Below are 18,552 nucleotides of genomic sequence, written 5' to 3'. Positions count from 1 at the left end.
ACTTTTTGTCATTCTTGAACAATATCAAGTATCATTCGAGTTAGAAATATTTATTTGCATAATATAACCGTGAAATTTCAGTGTTACATCCATCACATATTGGGAATTGAGGAGACATAGAGCTGCATCTTATTGTATGTAAAATATTTATTATTTTCATTGCAGAATACCAGATTTTTTATCCATATAAATTTATTTTCATTAATTCGAATTTTAATGTTCTGATATGTTTCATTTCTCCATTACATATATTTACTTTTTTATTTGTTTATTTGTTATGGTTGCATCAACAGACTAGAAATAGTCCCAATGATGTGTTGTAAAAAAGTACAGATTATACAGACGACATACATATACTACAGTTACTACAGTTACAAACGAAAATAACTTGGAAAGCATTGTCAAGTTACTAAAAATTTATAAGTCTTAAATTTTACACTTAGCTGTTGGGTATCAAGCGCCTTCGGTCAGCAAAAAAGGCAGAGAATCTTCGGCGAAGCATATTCCGTGTCAAGTGGAAATCGAACATCGACGCTACTCGGTTGAACACTAGCTGCAAGCCGTAAATAGCGCTCCCTATGCTATAATTAGTTCGAAGAAGTGGAACTGTTGCGTAGTGATCGAGGTTGAACATTAATGTTCACTTGTTGCAGAATTGCTTCGCAGTCGATTCTTCCTTGCAGAGTATCGGCGACGGTTAAGGCTCTGAAAACATCTCTTCGGATACGTAAGGGCTCGATATTGATCAATTGGCAGCGATTCTCGTAGCTTGGAAGACGAAGTGGGTATCTCCAAGGCAGCTTACGGAGCGCGAAGCGAAGAAAACGTCGTTGAACAGATTCAATTCGCTCGGCCCCATTATTGTAGTTCGGGCTCCAGACAGCAGACCAGTCAGCAAAGATGTCAACCTGATTTTGGAGAGAACGGCAGTCGGCGAGTGAGCGGATGCGCAGAAAAACTTTCAGATCGTCTGCAAACGATAATCGTGGCTCTGTGATAACATGGTGAACGTCGTCGAAGTAGAGGAGAAATACCAATGGTCCCAGATGACTGCCCTGAGGTATACCGGACTTTGCGCAGAAACTTGCTGAGCGACAAGTACCCAAAGTTACTGTCAATTGGCGCTCCGTGAGGTATGAACGAAACCATCTCAAAAGATTTCCACCGATCCCTAGCCTATCAAGCTTAGCGATCGCAATTTCGTGGTTCAGCTTATCGAAGGCTGCCTTAAGATCTGTGTAGATAACGTCCGTTTGGGTCCGAGCAATCAAACTGTCTGTGATGTAAGACGTTAGGCACAGCAGGTTCGTAGTTGTGGAACGCCCAGTTATGAATCCGTGTTGATCTGTACTTAGATATTGCCTGCAATGCGCATTTAGGGACTCTATGACAACCAATTCAAAAAGTTTTGATACAGCACTCAGCGATGTGATTCCCCGGTAGTTGTTTACGTCGCGTTTGCTTCCCTTTTTATGAACAGGAAACATATCCGCAGTCTTTATATAAATACTTGGGAGGGAGCATCAGGGTATCATTTGACCTGAAACTGGACGATTGGAGTGGTATGACAACCGGAGTCTAGGAGGGAATAAACATTATCATTTTCTTTATCCTACCAATTCGATTGTGGTGGTGTGAATTCTACTCCAACAGTTTCAGTGTTATTGACACACCCTTCTTAACAAACTATATTAAGGAAGCTTAATAAGTATTGCGAATTGCGTTATTCGATTTTTTGGATCGTATCGTTGGAAGGAGATTCTTAAATTCCCGTGGATTTCGCGTAAATGTCTCTGCTTACGAGTCACCCCTCCGTTTTTGGCCCTTCGTACAAAGATATTGTGAATTCAGATCGGTAGTTCAAGTTGATCTTGCTATTAAGTGGAGCTGCATACAAGACAAAATCTTCGAAGGTAAGGTTTCTACTTTACATACATACATTCAATTCGATCATTTTAGAGTGCACTATTTCTAAAAACGCATTTTGAAATCTCAAACCAATGAAAAACTTCGGGGAAGGAAAGGGTTAAAACACATACACACAAACAAAATTTATTATATAACATTCTTAAGGCTGGTTCGGATAATAAATCATCAAATATTTACGAATTTTATACACTTATTATTATGAGCTAAAAACTATGAACATTGAACAATAAAATCAAATTTACCTTACATGTATCCAGCCCATCCTATGTACATCTGAGCAAGATTATCTTGATTAGTCGCCTCACTGATCAAATGATTTACCTGACCTTCAACCGACAGTGGCATTTGAGATGTTTTTCCATGGATCCGCACATATCCTTTGAGTCGTTCTTCAATATGTTTGACGTTATTCATGGCTTGAGGGTCAGTGCGTTCCGTTGTACCATCATGTTTCGTTATCTTACTCCACGATACCAATGGGTCATACACAAATGGTTTCAGAACTGACATGAAGGTTGGTGTTTGATTCTGAAGCACCCTCAACGTTATCTCACAGCATTTACGGTAGAGACCTTCTACACCGAGTGGTCCCATTGCTTTGACCATGTTATGCGTGAGACGGAAAGGTACAAGCTCTGGAACTTCAAACGTCTCGCCTTTGTTGAACAAACAGTTGAAATCTACATGAACCGTATCGCCGTTTGTTGCATCGAAGAGAATGTTTTCGCCGTGACGATCTCCGAGACCGAGAATGTAACCAACAATAGAAATCACAGCCGTGGTTCTAATGTAAGAGCTTCGCGCTTGGAACCAGTTATGAGGATTGGAAAACCGATCGCGAAACCACTCTCCAAAAACAGAAGGATGTCGAGGTAGAAGTACATTGAGGTAAGCGTCACGTTTCTTTTGAAGTGGTTCCTGCCGTTTGAAGTTGTAATTGCGCAGCTCCTTTGCCGCCATGCCCTTTCCTCGTTGCTTGTAGTACGTGCATATGATGCTGCGGAATGTATTCAAGTTTTCCACCCATTCTATAATGCCACATTCTTCATTCAAAGGCAGTACCGTGTAGGTCCTGATATTTAGGCGACGGTGTTTAGCATCTGGGTCTTTGTATAGGTATTGTTTCACGACAGCATTAAATTCCATCAAACGGAAGTCCTTGCGGAGGTCATCTTTCGGTTTCATCATCATGGTGTATTCGCGTCCATCGTGACCGACCAATGTGATTTTCCGGGGCTTTTGCAACGATTGGAGGATGGTAAACTATTTGAAAAAGTAGAACAAATTTGAAGATTAAATTAGCGATGATATAGAACAGGTATCTTAAAGGTAGCTTTACCTCTTCGCGTATTCCATGTATGTACACCAGGTTCATTGGATACGAAGAAAAACTAGTTGAATTTTTATCTAATACCAGTTGCATGCACTTTTGAATAGGCATCATGATATCGGATAGGACGCCATCACTGAACAGTTTCGGTAGTGACTTGACTACAGATGACACAATTCCTTTGGTTTCTTTTGATGATCCCAGATCTTTGTTTGTAAGTTCGATAAACTTTTCAGCTAGTGCATTGAAATCGGTGATCATCTTTTGCATAGACGTTTTTGCTAATTTTTTATCGTGGAAAATTTCGTTGCATCGTTTGACGCGATTTGTGTAGGACGATTTGTAAACGCTAAGCAACATCCAAAGGGATTGCTGAGGATAGGTGAGAATCAGTTTAACTATGATTGATTTCAGCACCTGAAATACTTCAACAGAAGGATGCGCTACACGGCTCATAAGTTGGGAAAATGCAGTGAAAAAGAAATACGGTGACAGTGTTTCACTGAACCTTTGTGCTAGCTTGTTCATAGTGGAACAAATCTTTCTATACGAGTCGTTATTGACACCTCTGGAAGTGAAATCTAACCAAATGCTGAGCACTCTCGGCATCGATTGGTAAATGTATGTGGAACCGTACATCATGGACTTACCGTAATAAGTCATAACGTCCTGCAGAAGTTCCCATCCCCTCGTCGAATCTTGATCGTCGCTAGAAAAGTTCGCGTGTAATTTGTCCAGATATTGTGCCAAGTGGACCATACAGGTTTCTGACTCCGGGTAAGCCAGTACTGCTTCTTTAAAACATTTCTGATTGATGCTGGTAGAGACATTGGAGGAATCTGCATTGTATATGGCAATCAGGAGTTTTCCTTGGGCAAAAATCATTTTATCATCTTTGGGCAACTGCTTTGGATCTGATATTTTAGCTAACTGCAAAATTTCAGCAAGACCTCTTTCAAGGACTTTGAAAACGTTTGCAACGTCGCGCTTCTCCCAGAGCAGTTTAGCTTTCTTAATGAACAGCTCCTTGGGTTTGTAACTCTCCGCATGCAGAATATAGAGATGTGCCTGCTCGAAGAGTTTTGCTCTAGATGCCAGTTCAGTACTTTTTATCCATAATTCACCGATATGGCTATCGATGGTTTCGTTGATCTCTTTCACCAAACCACCTGTGCTGGCACTGGTAGGGAGTCCGTTGATCAATATTTTGGTCTCTTTTAACAATATGCGGCGAAGGTTTATGATAGGTTCCACAGTGGCTGCTGCCGGTTGGAGCAATTCCAACCGAGATTCGAAATTTTCTATCAGATTTTTTATATCTGCGTGACATCTTTGAAGTCCGTTCGATCGTACATTGTTCAGCACTTGTTCGCATTTTTCGAATTCAGTTATCATGTGAAGTTTGAGTACCTGTAAGGAGGGTGATGTTTTGTTACATTTACCACACAAAAACTTGTCCTAAAAATTGTATCGAACTCCATAGCAAATTTATAAGAAAGTTCCATACTAATGAGACAGGAAATGTTTTAATGCTCACCTGTTCATAACCTTTCTCATAGGCACTAATTTTAAGGTCAGAGTTTCGAAGAATCTTCAAAACTGCCAATCTTGCCTGTTCAAGCCTTTGCTTGAACTGATCGTGATTGTTCTTCCGGTAGCTGATCATTAACGAACCACAAATCACACCCCAGCTATCACTATCCTGGACTGACGGAGACTCCAACAATTCTTCTAGCTCTTCAAACCGACTTAGCCGATACAGTGGTTCCGCTTTGATTTCCTGAAGTAATGAGTGCACATTGCTTTCGTAATATTTGTTAAGCAGACTTTCGGACAGAAGCAGTGCAGTTTCAGGCTGATCTAAGCTTAGATAACATTCTACCATATTATGAATATCCCGGGGACTTACATCTCCAACTTGCAGCATACGTTCGTAACAGGCGGCAGTTTGGTGTAGCCGTCCGGTTGCGTTGTGCAGCAGAATTTGCTCTGCCAAAGTTGGTTCAGTTGTTTTGAGACACATAACTCCTTCTACTGAGTCCGGGTCGTTAAGATGGGTGAATATCTTAGCCAAGAAGAAAAGATGCTGCTGCAGGCGCGAAGGATCGTCTTCGATGAAAGCTTCCAGATACATCAATGAGCGCGCATATTCGTTGCATTTGAAATTAATGTTGGCCAACATTTCATGATCAAATTCGCTGAGAAATCCATCAACGTTGTGGAAGTCCGTTTTGCTATCATCAAGTTGATAAACTTTTCGCCACTGGCGCTTCCATTTCTCGAGAAAATCCAACAAACTGAAGGCAAATTTGGCACATTCGTTTGACATGTCACTGGTTTCGGTATCGGAAGATGCTGCCTTGTGGTCTTCTGGTTTAAATTGCAATGTTCGTAAACCACGGACGTAATGGTCTTGCTGTTCGGGACTGTCAATTTCAGGATTGTTGTTCATGATAGCATTGAACAAAAATTGCAGCTCTTCGACCATCTTCTTTCGGTAATCTTCGGAGCTTCCTTGTATGGCATGCAAAAGAATATATGGCAGAAACATGGTCATCGTGCTAATGTCGCACCGTATGCTTGGTTTGAATGATTTAAGCAGGGTCTGTGTGTGGTCTTTTTCGAGGTGTTCGATCATCTGGCAAGCCCATAGATAGGCCCATTCTTGGCAGGACTGAGCTTTAGAGCTCCCAAAAATAGGGTGGCACTCAATTGTCGTAGTCATAGTGAGACCAGTGTAGCAGGAAGTAAGCAAGGGTTCCATAATTGGTCTTAAACGTTCCGGAATAGCCTCCCAAACTTCGAGTTTCTTCCCTGTCTTTGGCGAAACTCCACGCTCGCCCAAAATTTCTTGAATCGCGAGCGAAAAACTATCCACAAGTTTGGTGTCTTTTTGGAACTGGTAAGCTCGACATAATTCTGCTAAAGCCATACTGGCAAACGCATCCGAGTGGATGCTTAGAGCGAAACTGTCTTGCGGGGCATAGTTTGGAGGAAGATAACTGGGAGCTAGAGCACCTAATTCTCCTATGCATTCCGCTGCTCGTAATCTATAGTTGGTGTCAATGTCACTGCAGCTTTTGATGAGATTGTCCAACAGACTCTCCACCATTGGATTAAAGGTAAGTTGGCCAATGATGGTATCATTCACTTGGATACGGCTGCACGAGAATAACCGTTTGAGATACTTCAAACCAAACACTCTCACTGAGAGGTTCTCGTGATTCACCTGTTTGATGAGCTCAGTAAACTTAACAAGAAATTGATCACGTTCTCTATCGGTCTTGGTATGCACCGCGACAATCCTCTTGATATCCTCATCCACCTCGGTTTCGTCCAGAAAGAACAGATCCGGTATGTGCTGGCTCAGCAAACTATTATTCTGGACAACCAAATAGTGGAAGATGTAGTTTATGTCCTCCGGAAATTGATCGATGAAATGAACTAATGACACGAATATGCTGCTCAGCAATGACCCCAGCTGTTCGACGTCTACGGTACAGATGAATATTCGCCACACTTTGATGCATATATCTTTGAAGTTGGCTTCGTCGAACGACAGAGCCGTCTTCAACAGAGCAATAATTTTGAAACGGAATGGCGTTATGTGGTGGCCTCCAAGGAGCCGGATAATTTCACCCAAACTATGTAATGTTTCCCGTTTCATAACTTTTTCCGTTTCTGGGTTGATAAGCGTCGCTTCGAAAAACGTGAGCACACCCAGGAACCGGTTGAATATGTATTCTGCCATTTGTGCTGTCGTAATGTCCTGGGCGTCATCCTTCGCCAACAGACTACGAAATGCATGTAAAACGCACTCGGCGTTAATATGGTAGAAAATCAAAATTTCGGCAACCGTTTTCTGAAAAAAAAGGTCGAAAGTGTGAGAATTAGGTTTAGAAATTAATAAAGCAGCGGCGTAGTGGGATTGGGTTACAGCCGGGCGGCATGAAATACTTTTTAATCAATATGAACAACAAGCAAACAAACATCAGATAATTTGAGTGCCACCCCCTAATATGTAATTGTACAATAGGTACAATTCTTGTTCAAACAGACATAATACTTCGCATGCAGTTCATCGTTCACGCTTTTAATAACGTCAGAGATCCAAAACTACAAACTGCGTGTCGATGGTGTGAGCCGACGACAAGACAGGACAACTGGCTTCTTTTTGTTTTTCTTCGCAGATTCTTTATTCGCTGCTGCAGTCCTTGTTGAACATTTTTTTTCCTTGATTTTGTTTTCCGTCGATCTTGTTTTCCGTGCTGAGCACCAATGCTACCGACACCAGGGAGGCAGCTCCCACACCTGGACCCTACCTATCGACCCATCAAACTCATGAACCAACGGCTTTACTTCTCTTCCGAAGGAAGACGTGATCAGAGATGTTATGCCTCAAAACATCCCGGCGGCGCCGACTGGGATTGAACCCAAGCCTGCTGGGGTGAGAGGTAATCACGCTTACCACTACACCACCGGCGGCGCTAATCCATCGGTTGTGTAATATAACGTTGTACGATGTACATCGATTTTGCAAACAACATCCATTGATGTAATATTGTATCTGCTTTTTGCTATTACATCATTATTTCATACATCAGCTTGAATTACATCGATCCATATTACATTTTTTTGCTGTGTAGGAGTTCATCGACAAACTTGAGCAAACGATTGAGAATAAGTTTCTCGAACAATTTGGTCAGCGATAAAAGGAGGCTGATCGGTTTGTAGCTGGAAGCTAATGTTGGGTCCTTTGCTGATAGGTATGATTTTCGCTGTCTTCCAAATGCTTGGAAAGTACTGCAGTTCCAAGCATCTGTTGAAGACAACAGCCAACAGAGAGTGAACCTTCACGCTGAGGTTTTTCAACACTAGGTTGAATATTCCGTCGAACCCGGGGGCCTTCATGTTTTTGGTTCATTTCAGCGCTGAGCAAATCTGTTTCACTGAGATCATATTCTTCGGAGGGATAGTACAAGGGGAGGAATCAAGGTTGAGTACGCATTGCACAACCTGATCTTCGAGCGATGTTGGAGCCAAGCAAGTACGTTTTGGCAATATGGTCATCAATCGCATTTGCCTTCTCCTGAGGGGTGATTATGAGCCGATCGTCATCATATTCATCTTTGATTGGTGGAATGGGTTTGGGGTGCGTCTTTAGGACGTTGGCAACCTTCCAGAATGGTCAGTAGCGGTTGTCCAGATTCTGGACGAGTGGCCCGAAACATTCGTTTCGGAGTGAGACCATTCTGGAAGCAATCTCCTTGTTCAGATCGGCCATTTCACATTTCCTCGCTTGATCACTGGTTCTTTGGAACTGGCGTCTACGAATATTTCTCAGGCGAATCAAAATTTGGGTGTGAGAATCAATGGCAATAAACTTACCCCTCATAGGAACTCGTCGGACACACGCCTCGTCCACCACGGTTATGGCAAGCTCACAAACCCATCTAAAATAATGCGTCGAAAAAAACTGCTTTTGAATTTTTAAAAAATGCATCAAAGCAAATTGAACCTGAATGAAAGGGTTGTAACATTTTGCCATACAAATCCACCCTCTACCATTTTAACAAACACTTAACATTCTTTTCTAAACAAATTCCGCATCCAGACAACCAGAAGTCGTACAACAATGTACAGACAGTATCGTAAATAACTACAGTTTTTGTCAACATCGCATACAAGTATGGCTTACATTGCATTATGTTTAAGTTAAATCGTATAGAATGGAAATTTCCGACTTTTATGCGATGAATCATTTTTCCATCGTACTGTACCACAAATTAAATCGGATTACATCGTAAGACTTTACAAATTGAAATTGTTATGACAGACTGAATCGTATATGACGCCAAATCAACTCGTTTAATTATAAATTAAGATTTGCACGTATATGGCCTCCACTTTTGTAGGTATAAGCCCTTTTTTGCATTCTATATGATTTGATTGTTTGTATATATGTTTGTATATCACAGAAACAACTTTGAATATACGTGCATTCTGGTTGTCTGGGGCATGCACGGTCAATGAAATCGGCTCAAAATTCATATTTGAGTTCAGGTTACTTAAATTCGCGAAAACGTAGGTCACTCATAGAATGAGTAAATTTTCCGACGCTTTTCCGAGGAAAACTTCTCGAATATGAGGAAAATTGATTGTGGTTTTAGTCTGTCTACTAGTACACTTCTAACATGTGTACAATTTTCTTAAATTTTCCCCATATCCGAGAAGTTTTCCTCGGGAAAGTGTCGGAAAATTTACTCATACTATGAGTGATCTACGTTTTAGCGATTTTGAGTAATCTGTGTGGTGTTGATTACTTGGCACTGATGAAGTCTGCAAGTAGTAGACGAAATACGCGTATCTGTCAACAGATAAGCAATTATAACGGAATTTAAAGGAAATAAACCAACCCACTCAAAGCTCTTCATAAATAATTGAAATCTCTAATCTACCTAATCAATCATAACCCATGCTTTATTAAGTACCTGCACTTGTGATTGTAAACTAAAATTTAACGTGTTTCAAGTGCTTTTAATTTTGATTTATATTTATTATATCTTAGTTCGTCCCAGGTGAAACCTTCAAGTGACTAAAAAGCTTCACTTTGAAGCTAGTTTCCTAGCTGATTTCTTAAATTATATAGGGTATATGCTCCAATTATGCTCACACGTTTCCACTATGTCGCACCACAAAAATACGTATCAATAGAAGCACGCAGTCACAGTGGAAATCCCGAGCCATAATTCAAACACTTATCTCAAATCAAAATGAAGCACATATAAGATTAGTTACAATACTATGTACTAGAGTGGATCATCGTTATATGGAAAAACGCAAACTTTACCGCGCCAATCGAGAACAACCCTTTTTTGGTTCCATGTGGAGTCCCAAACAACTGTGCAAAATTTGGGGACGATTGGTTGTAACTCTGCTTTCCGCATTGCGTTTGAAATTTGCATGGAAATTAGTATGGGAAAACCAACTTTTTTGCATGTTTATCCCTAGAGACCACAATTTTGCATGTACCGTTCAACTAATTATGTATAAATATAGTCCAGAAAGTACCTAACAACTTTGCCAAAGAAAGTACGGTGCTAGAATATATCCAAAAAAAAAGTTATAGATATTCAAATGTTTTTTACACCAAAAATCCCATTTTCTGCCAACACTGCCGGTGTACCAATGGAAGTCAGATTCCAAACTGAAATAATATAGGAGTTTCTTATCTTACTGATTTGGTATGTTCAGATGAATTATTCAAAAACAATTACTCTATCTCATATGTTTAGTTGGTTAGGGGGGGGGGGGGGTAGCTTAATAATATACCCCATCCTTCTCACTCATATCAATAGTTTCAGTTTGAAATAACTTTCAGGATGAATTATTCAAAAACATTTGCTCAATCTCATAAGCGTTGTTAGACAGTGGGCTGGGGGGGGGGGGGGTGTTAAGGGCTTATATATGCAGATTTTAAAAAGAAAATTGTTGTAGTGTAAATATTTCATATCCACTTGTCGGTCACTTGTCGGTTCATTTGTTAGTGAGGAAATGTTTGAATTATTAGCAGCTGGTAAATTTTAAATTTCTATACAAAGCTTTTATTTGAAATATTAAACTGTCATTCGGGCCAACCCACATATATAAAACACAGAAGTAGTCGTACGTCAAGAACCAAAAACAAGAGAAAACGAAAACTGTCTTCACCAGTTTCGTCTCAGACACAGGTACAGTCGGATTTTGGCTTTTATGTGTACACATATTTATGTGTCCGACACATAGATATCATTTGTTGATCACATTGCAAAAAATCATGTGTGGGACACATAAAAACAATCTTTGAAATTTTATCAGTGTAGAGAAGAGAATGGGTAGTACTCGCTTTACAGCTGCTCTTATGAGATTAAGTTAATGTTTTTGAATAACCCATCCGACCAACTCGAGAGATGGGAAACTCCGAAGTTATTTTAGTCTTTATCTTTACTTTCATTGATATAAGTGAGCGCCGGAAAGCATACAGTAAGCCCCCCCATATCTAACTACGCCTATTGAATGGAGCACATGTTTTTGAATACATCTGAACATACCAACTTGACAAGATCAGAAACACCATTTATATGAGTGAGGGGGCGGAGGTATATTTAGCCCCCCCTTCATCTCTTAATATGCCTATGAAATTGAAATTTTTTTTTTTGAATAATTCATCTGAACATACCAAATCGAAAGATAAGAAACTCCGAAATTATTTCAGTTTGAAACTTTACTTCTATTGATATGAGGCGACAAACAATTTATTCTACCTAAATACGGCTTCTGGACAATAGTGCACTGATGTCACACGACAGTACATGTACCTTTACTAGCCTACACTCAAAAAGAAAAAAAAAGTCAATTTAGACTTATTTCTATGCAAAATCCAGCCTCGCCCGATGCACTCATTCGATGCATAAAAGTTGAACAGTACTGGTTTGTATAAATAGAGTTTACACTTGCTATGTATACTTTTTAGTCGCATTTATGCCGCGGATACTATTGTATGCCATACTTTAACAAGAGCATTAGGGGCGATCCATTTATTATGTCACTCTAAATTGAGGAAAAATCAACCCCCCTCCTCCCCCTTTTGGTGACGTTTTTTCTATACCTAATACATTGTTTGTCACAAAATCATGAACCCCCCCCCCCATCCCCCTTAAGAGCGTGACATAATATGTGCATAACCCCTTATTTGTTTAATAAATTATGAGCACATCCCTGGTCACCCTGTATAGTGCTCTTAATTATTATACAAAAAATGCCCATGCTCATAGTTTGTCATACAAGTGTATCAGCGGCATTAGACTTCTTGCAGTTATTTTGAGAAGCACCTCTGTTGCGTTTATTTTATGTATAACAAAATTAAAATTTATGCATTTTAAGAGTATTCTAAAGCTCATGTCGAACTTATTATTTATTTTAAATATTTTAAAGTTGGCCAGTTTTATTTGGTTACTACCGAGCAATGAGCATATTGAAAATCAATGATTCATCTGGTATAATGTAGTAAACGAATAAAATTAGCCAATTTTAAAATAGTTAAATGTTAAATTTGACAAAATGCACATATTATACTCACATATTTTTACACCTAGGAACAAATCAATTTTATTTCACGGAATCTTTTCATGAGTCAAAGACACCCGTGTGTTTTAAATATCGTGACCATATCATGTATCTAGAAAAAGTTTAAATTTTTAGTTGAACTAGCTTTGTCACCATTATCCAGATTTTAAAATTTTAAAATATTTTGTTCTTTAAATCCAATTTGTAACTTTGAATTTTTTGTCTTCCATGAAACTCCAATCACTCTACAACTTTCACAAGAATCTGACATATTGAAATATTTTCAAAGTTCTTATAATTAGCTTGTTTTTCAACAGTTTGGCACTTGAAAGGTTGACTCTTAATAAGTATTAGGGAATTTTAAGGAGAACCCTTGCAACACTCTAAAAAGAATTTTAACAAAGTTCTGAGGAAATTTTCAGGAGTGTTTTGAAGAAAGTTTAAAAGACAATTATTAGCAAACTTCAATATGTCGGAGGTGAATTTCAAAAGGTTTCTGAAAAATGCTTATAGGTAATCTGAAGAAATTTCCAAAGGAACTGTAATGAATATAACAAGAGTATTTTATACATAGAATAAACTGAAGTGCGAGGGCTCATTACAACAATACAGTAGAGTGAATTTCAAGGCAATTCCAATTAGAATCCAAATTGTTTCTACTGTGTCAGAGATTTTACTTGTGAATGTATATTGTTTAAATCATCACAATTGGGTGGAAAACAAAATAAGATTGTCGATTTTTGCGACTTTTGTAAACTTTATTCCAGGATGGTCTAAAAATAATCATATGTGCGATTTTTTTTTCTATTCCTAACCCATACTTTAAGAAAAATCTAAAATAAAATGTTTTTAGCAAATGTTCAAGTTAATGATGATTATTGAAAAACTGTTATCGAATAAAATGGTAAATCTCTAGCAAGACTAAGTTTTTAAACATAATTTTGTAAGTTGTTAGAGATAAATATTTGAGATGAGATGAGGAATTGGTAATGTCTTCGATAAAAATAAGAAATCTTTATGTTTTGAACGTTCACCAAATTGTAGAATATTAAAATCCTTTTCATGCAAAAAAAACGCGCAACATCTTATCTTCTATCTATCTTATCTACATCTTATCACTAATCAAGCAAATGGAACCAAATTAGGCATGTGGGGGCGAGTGTGGGGGTATAAGGAGATAATCATAGGGGCTACCCCCTATGATAATAGGGGGGGGGGGGGGCTACGTACAATATAGCATGCTTTTTTTTTAAATCGGCGCATAAACTCAAGCTAATATTGAATCCCGAGCAAGACCGGGCACACTCAGCTAGTATTATATAATTATATATAATATATGAGCCTACTTTAAAAAAATTAAATGATATTAGACCCCGAATTTTAAAAATCTGTCACTGTTTGGTGAAAATAAAATTCAGATATCGTGTTCGTAGCCTTAAAAAATCTATTCATTGGATCTTAATTTCTCGCAAGCTTTAGATTCCTTAAACAATTCTTAAAATCAATTTATCGCTTTTCCACCCTGGTTAATTATTAATTCTAATTTTCTTCCTAATGTTATTGAGCATGATCAATGATCATTATCAATAATTTGAATGAGATAACTTAAAACTTGTTACTAAGAAATTTCTTTGGAAAATTAAAAAAAAAATATGTTGTTAGGGGTTTCTAGGGAAATTAAAAAGATCCGGGAGTGGAAAATCAGAGGATTGTAAGACTTAAAACTAACTTAATTTTAATACGACTAGAAAAAACTTGAAACTTGAAGACAATCCTTAGAGTTTTGGAAGGCTGGTGGCACCCTGGATACATTATTTATAAACATGTTGTATTTTTATACAAATTCATAAAATACCGATGACATATGCCGAAGTATGACTGAAAATTTAATTTCGGTTAAACGATTATCGACCCAGTAATCCATACGGTATAATAGTGTTCGGTATAATGGTGTTCAGCTAATCGGCGTCTAACCTAATTCTCCATAAAAAAAAACGTTTACTTTTATGGAACTATGTATTTATCAATTCCAAACCATTTTATAGCTCTTTAGAAAATGACAACCTTCAAGTTTTCGAGCACTTCGTTCATCATTTAAAAAGTCAAAGGGTCTATTGTGCAATCCAATTCAACCAGTCGGAAACTGTTAAATTGTTCGACCTGAGTTGAAGAATTTCTCGTGATGGATTAAAAAATTGGTGCATGGAACGTTGAACTACCGATTACAAATTTATAACATTGTTCCACACGTTATTATCCCGAATGGGCATTACCCCGAATCCCTTGCAGTTTTTCGCTTTTGCATTGATTATATATTTTCCTCATATATTAAAAGAAGGGAATATTCCCTTCTTTATTGTATATCCAAAGAATTAATTATTTCCTTTTCTTATATTTTCAAAGAAGGGAAAACCCCTTGATCCATTAAGAAGTTGTTCTCTTCTTTTTATATACGCGAAAGAAGATTCCAGGAGTGACTATAATAAACAAAAATAGTAAATCTAATACATGGCATACTTTTCTGGGGAATGGTACATTCTGAGGAATGGTTTTCTGGGGAATGGTGTATTCTGGGGAATGGTTTTCTGGGGAATGTTATAGAATCCATAAAAAGTATTTCAAAAGTGCGTATGTTTTATGCATAGCGATGTAGAAATAAAGTTTAGTCAAAGCTTGCATAGAAAATACTCTATTTACAACTTTCATTATTTTTGAGTGTAAGGCTGTGTGTAAATCGTAAATAAAACTAAATGATAAAAATAATAAATACTATACCTTTATATCGGAATGGAGAAGATGCACCAGAGTGATCCCGGTGTTGGTCATGATGTAGTCAATACACTGATTAGTAATGTTCGCCGGTTCGTTGATGAACAAATACGGGTAAATGGTAAGGAAGGAACCGGACAGCATTAATTTCTTATCCCTTCGAGTCATATTCGCAAGTTCTTGCAGCAAATGTTCACATTTCGGGCGCTGGAAAATATTGTATTGTAACACGCACAGAAGCTGAATTAGAAACGTGCAGTATTTACCTTGACACACCATGGTAGCAACATAGCCAGAATGATCTTGTAGTATTTAGTCACAAATTTAACTGGTCCACTGAACTGAAACGTTCGGCTAATCTGAAATTTAATGAAAGGCATTGATAATAAATTGTTCGAATGCGAATCGAACTTTCGTGCTAACATGGTACAGCGATTTATGCAAGGATGCGTTATAGCAGCAATAGTTTGTGGCACTTATGGCTGTCATTAGCTTGATCGTATCATGACGATACCAGTGCAGCATGTCCAGTGTTGACACCCCATGATGCCCACACATTTCTCCCGCAGCCAGGGTGGCCTCCCGTGAAACCTCTGACTCACGGAGCATCAAAAAGAAGAACAACATCCGCAAACAGTGCATTAAACGTTCCTCGCTCAAACCGTCACAAGTAGCAAATTTAACCAGCATGTTCATCACAGCCGATTGGTAGTTGTAGTCCGATTTCTTCAAGCTAAGCTTGACTGCTTGTAGCAATTTATCAAGACACGTTTGGATTATTTTATCTTTCTCCTGACTGTCTAGTGAGGAGTTCTGGAAATTAAGAAAAATAAACACATTTGTCATGTACGTAAACTTCCAATACATTACCATTATGTACTCCATTAGCATGGGAAATGTTTTCGAAAATGTGATACACACTTCCACTAAGTTACACGTTATAAGACCACTCCAAGCCTGTACTATTTGTTCGTTGGTGACGAGTTGAGCGCTGTGTTTTAGCAGAACTGGTAGCATTTTGGCCATTTCGACCCGTATATCGTTGTCCTCCGTGCGATACAGGAGTTCCAAATCTTCGACAGACAAGTCAAATTCAGAAAATTCTGTAACACTTTTTGGAGTGATTCTAACGCCATCACTCTGGGCGAAAGGTTCTCGTTTTTGAGTCGCAGTTGTTTGAGTACAAGCAATGTCAGTGTCGTCGGCACTTGGTTTACACACAAAGCAGCGGTACTTTCTCCTCAGGGTCGATTCACGTTTGATTTCAAAAATTGAGAAATTTCCAGACTTCATACACACATGTGCGTTCAGATTTTGAACTGAGGCATGCCGCAGTTCTGGCGTGCGTAGGGATATCAGAAGCATCTCTTTAGCTAGCAGTGATGGTGGATACTTGAAGGAAAGTAGAAGGTTCGTGTAGAAACTGTGTAGGATTCGTGTCTGTTCAAGGTCTCCCGAACTTGCGATGCTCGTAATGATCGTCCAGAGATTAGTTTTCAGCGTGTCCGATACAGATTCGTTGATGTTGTTGAAACTGAGAGTGCACAGTTGATCCAGCGATTTGGTTTTTATTAACTGAATATCACAACTGTTTTGCAAGTAGTCGTAATATTTTTTCTTCAAATTTTCGGGAATTACCGAAAGAACTGAATTTGTGACTAAAGGTTCGTACGGCAGCAAAAACCAGGAACAAATATGTTTTTGGAAGTCAACGTCTACAGATGCGAAGTCCTTCAATAGGATAGAATCGAAGCATACATCCAGCACCAGTAGGATAATGTCAGTATTGAAAGCAACTTCTAGTAAGTCTTGAAAAAGCTTCTGTAGAAATGGCTGCAAGCTACCGTAGAATGCCACAACACTCCGCGTTCTGTTGTATTCTCTTTGTGACCAACACGAGTAGTTAAACGTAACGTTGACGGCTAGATGGATAATTTTTTGGCGCAAATAGAGCTTCTGCAGCGTTTTTTTTTTACATTCATCGTCTTCGACAGTATCCAGTGCTCGATTCCAGAAATGGTTCTGTTTTAATGTGGAAACCTCATCCAGATTCTTGGCCGCAATTAGTTCGTTGGTGATGGGAACTTCAAGTAGGCTTAATAGGTCTGGAAACTGGTTAGACAACGAAAATATGTCGTCAAACAGGTCGCAATTCATACCAGACATACATTGATTCAGTAAACCACCCATAAATCTACTAATCTGTTCCAAAAGCTTCAATTTGATATCTTCGGCATCTTTCTCGATGATCATTAGATTCTTGATAATGTTTATTGAACATTGAAACAATTTATTTTGCTGCTCGGACTGATAAGTGCCATATTTTAATCCATTCAGTTTGCTGTAGAAATCAACGAGAGCCGTCTTGAATTGCTCCAATGACTTCACTCGAGCTATTTCACTGCTTAGCCAGCGATTAAACCGTTCCAAAGTGGTTTCCACAATCGATAGAATTTCGCCGACTAAATGTTCTAGATCTGACGTATAAACTGAGATCAGCTTAAGAAATTGGCCAAAAAACATTATGCTTAGCGTCTTCTCGTCTAATGAGCCTTGATTCAGAGTCTTCATGACCGATTTGGCCGAACGCTCGCGGATGCTGCGATTGGATGAGTCGTCCACTAGACTGACTACTTGGCACAGGACATGTAGACAATTCTCAGTTAATGCTACCTTTGTAATTTTGCTCCCCACGACAATCGGCGCAAAGACGCAGGCGCAATCCAACCCAACAAAATAGTGATCAGGCATGTGAAAGTGCTCCAGCCTTGTCTCCATTTCTGAGTTGATGGAATTCAGCTGATCAAGTATCACCAAATATTTGTCAGCTGCGTCATACAGAAACCATATCTGCTTCACGAAGCTAGCTGAAATGATCGCCTTTTGCAATTCTATGTTGTTCTTTTTGATACTGAAAAGGAATAGAATTTCGACAATGATTTCAATAAGGATAATATCCTAATATTATCAATAATTATTATCCATTACCTAAAGAAATCTTGGATGGAAGCAACATAGAGCAAATGGTTGATAAGCCAAAAGTTGCAAGCTTTCACAGGATCTCTCTCCTTAGGCGTTGCTAGAAGAGTTGTAGGAAACAACCCCGGATTATCGTAGGTCAGATCCCGTCGGATCATGTCCAGAATTTTCTCCAGATAGGAACTTCGTTTATTTACTTTATCGATCAACGTTGGTATCAAGGTTTCCCACATCGCACCGGATTTTTTTTTATCTTGCTTGGATGTGGATGCTGTGGGTATTTGTTCCTCCATCACGAGCTTCAATTCTGGAAGATAAAACAGCACTAAAACGCGAAACAATGCTAAAATTGTGCACGATAAACAGATAGAACCGGCGTTTGGCGACTACGCGTTTTTCACTGTTTTTCACAAAAAATGAACAAAAACATTGCCGGACGC

At 38.8% G+C, this 18,552-nt stretch overlaps 1 protein-coding gene across 1 annotated transcript; it reads right to left on the bottom strand.

Annotated features, from left to right (window-relative positions):
• Nucleotides 1-2,115: 2,115 nt before the first annotated feature.
• Nucleotides 2,116-18,552, bottom strand: LOC135717234 (serine/threonine-protein kinase ATR-like). Its single transcript, XM_065239219.1, has 8 exons — nt 18,122-18,552; nt 16,004-18,044; nt 15,557-15,946; nt 15,400-15,492; nt 15,140-15,340; nt 4,797-7,121; nt 3,269-4,669; nt 2,116-3,192 (listed from the first exon to the last, which is right to left on the bottom strand). Exons 1-8 carry the CDS (start codon nt 18,403-18,405, stop codon nt 2,173-2,175), a joined length of 7,755 nt encoding a protein of 2,584 aa, XP_065095291.1. The 5' UTR covers nt 18,406-18,552; the 3' UTR covers nt 2,116-2,172.

This window comes from Ochlerotatus camptorhynchus, unplaced genomic scaffold (assembly GCF_037179485.1).
Source record: "Ochlerotatus camptorhynchus isolate MF236.1 unplaced genomic scaffold, CSIRO-AGI_Acam_v1.1 ptg000053l, whole genome shotgun sequence".
Taxonomy (NCBI): domain Eukaryota; kingdom Metazoa; phylum Arthropoda; class Insecta; order Diptera; family Culicidae; genus Ochlerotatus; species Ochlerotatus camptorhynchus.
Note: the sequence above shows the minus strand (reverse complement) of the source record. Positions and strands in the feature narration are given on the sequence as shown.

Bases quoted from the DNA above. Each gene is read 5' to 3' on its own strand.
- LOC135717234 (XM_065239219.1), bottom strand. From the start codon at position 18,405: ATGGAGGAACAAATACCCACAGCATCCACATCCAAGCAAGATAAAAAA. The intron at 15,947-16,003 runs GTAATGTATTGG...CTTAATTTCCAG, and splicing joins TGCTAATGGAGTACATAATG to AACTCCTCACTAGACAGTCA. The intron at 4,670-4,796 runs GTGAGCATTAAA...CCCTCCTTACAG, and splicing joins ATGAGAAAGGTTATGAACAG to GTACTCAAACTTCACATGAT.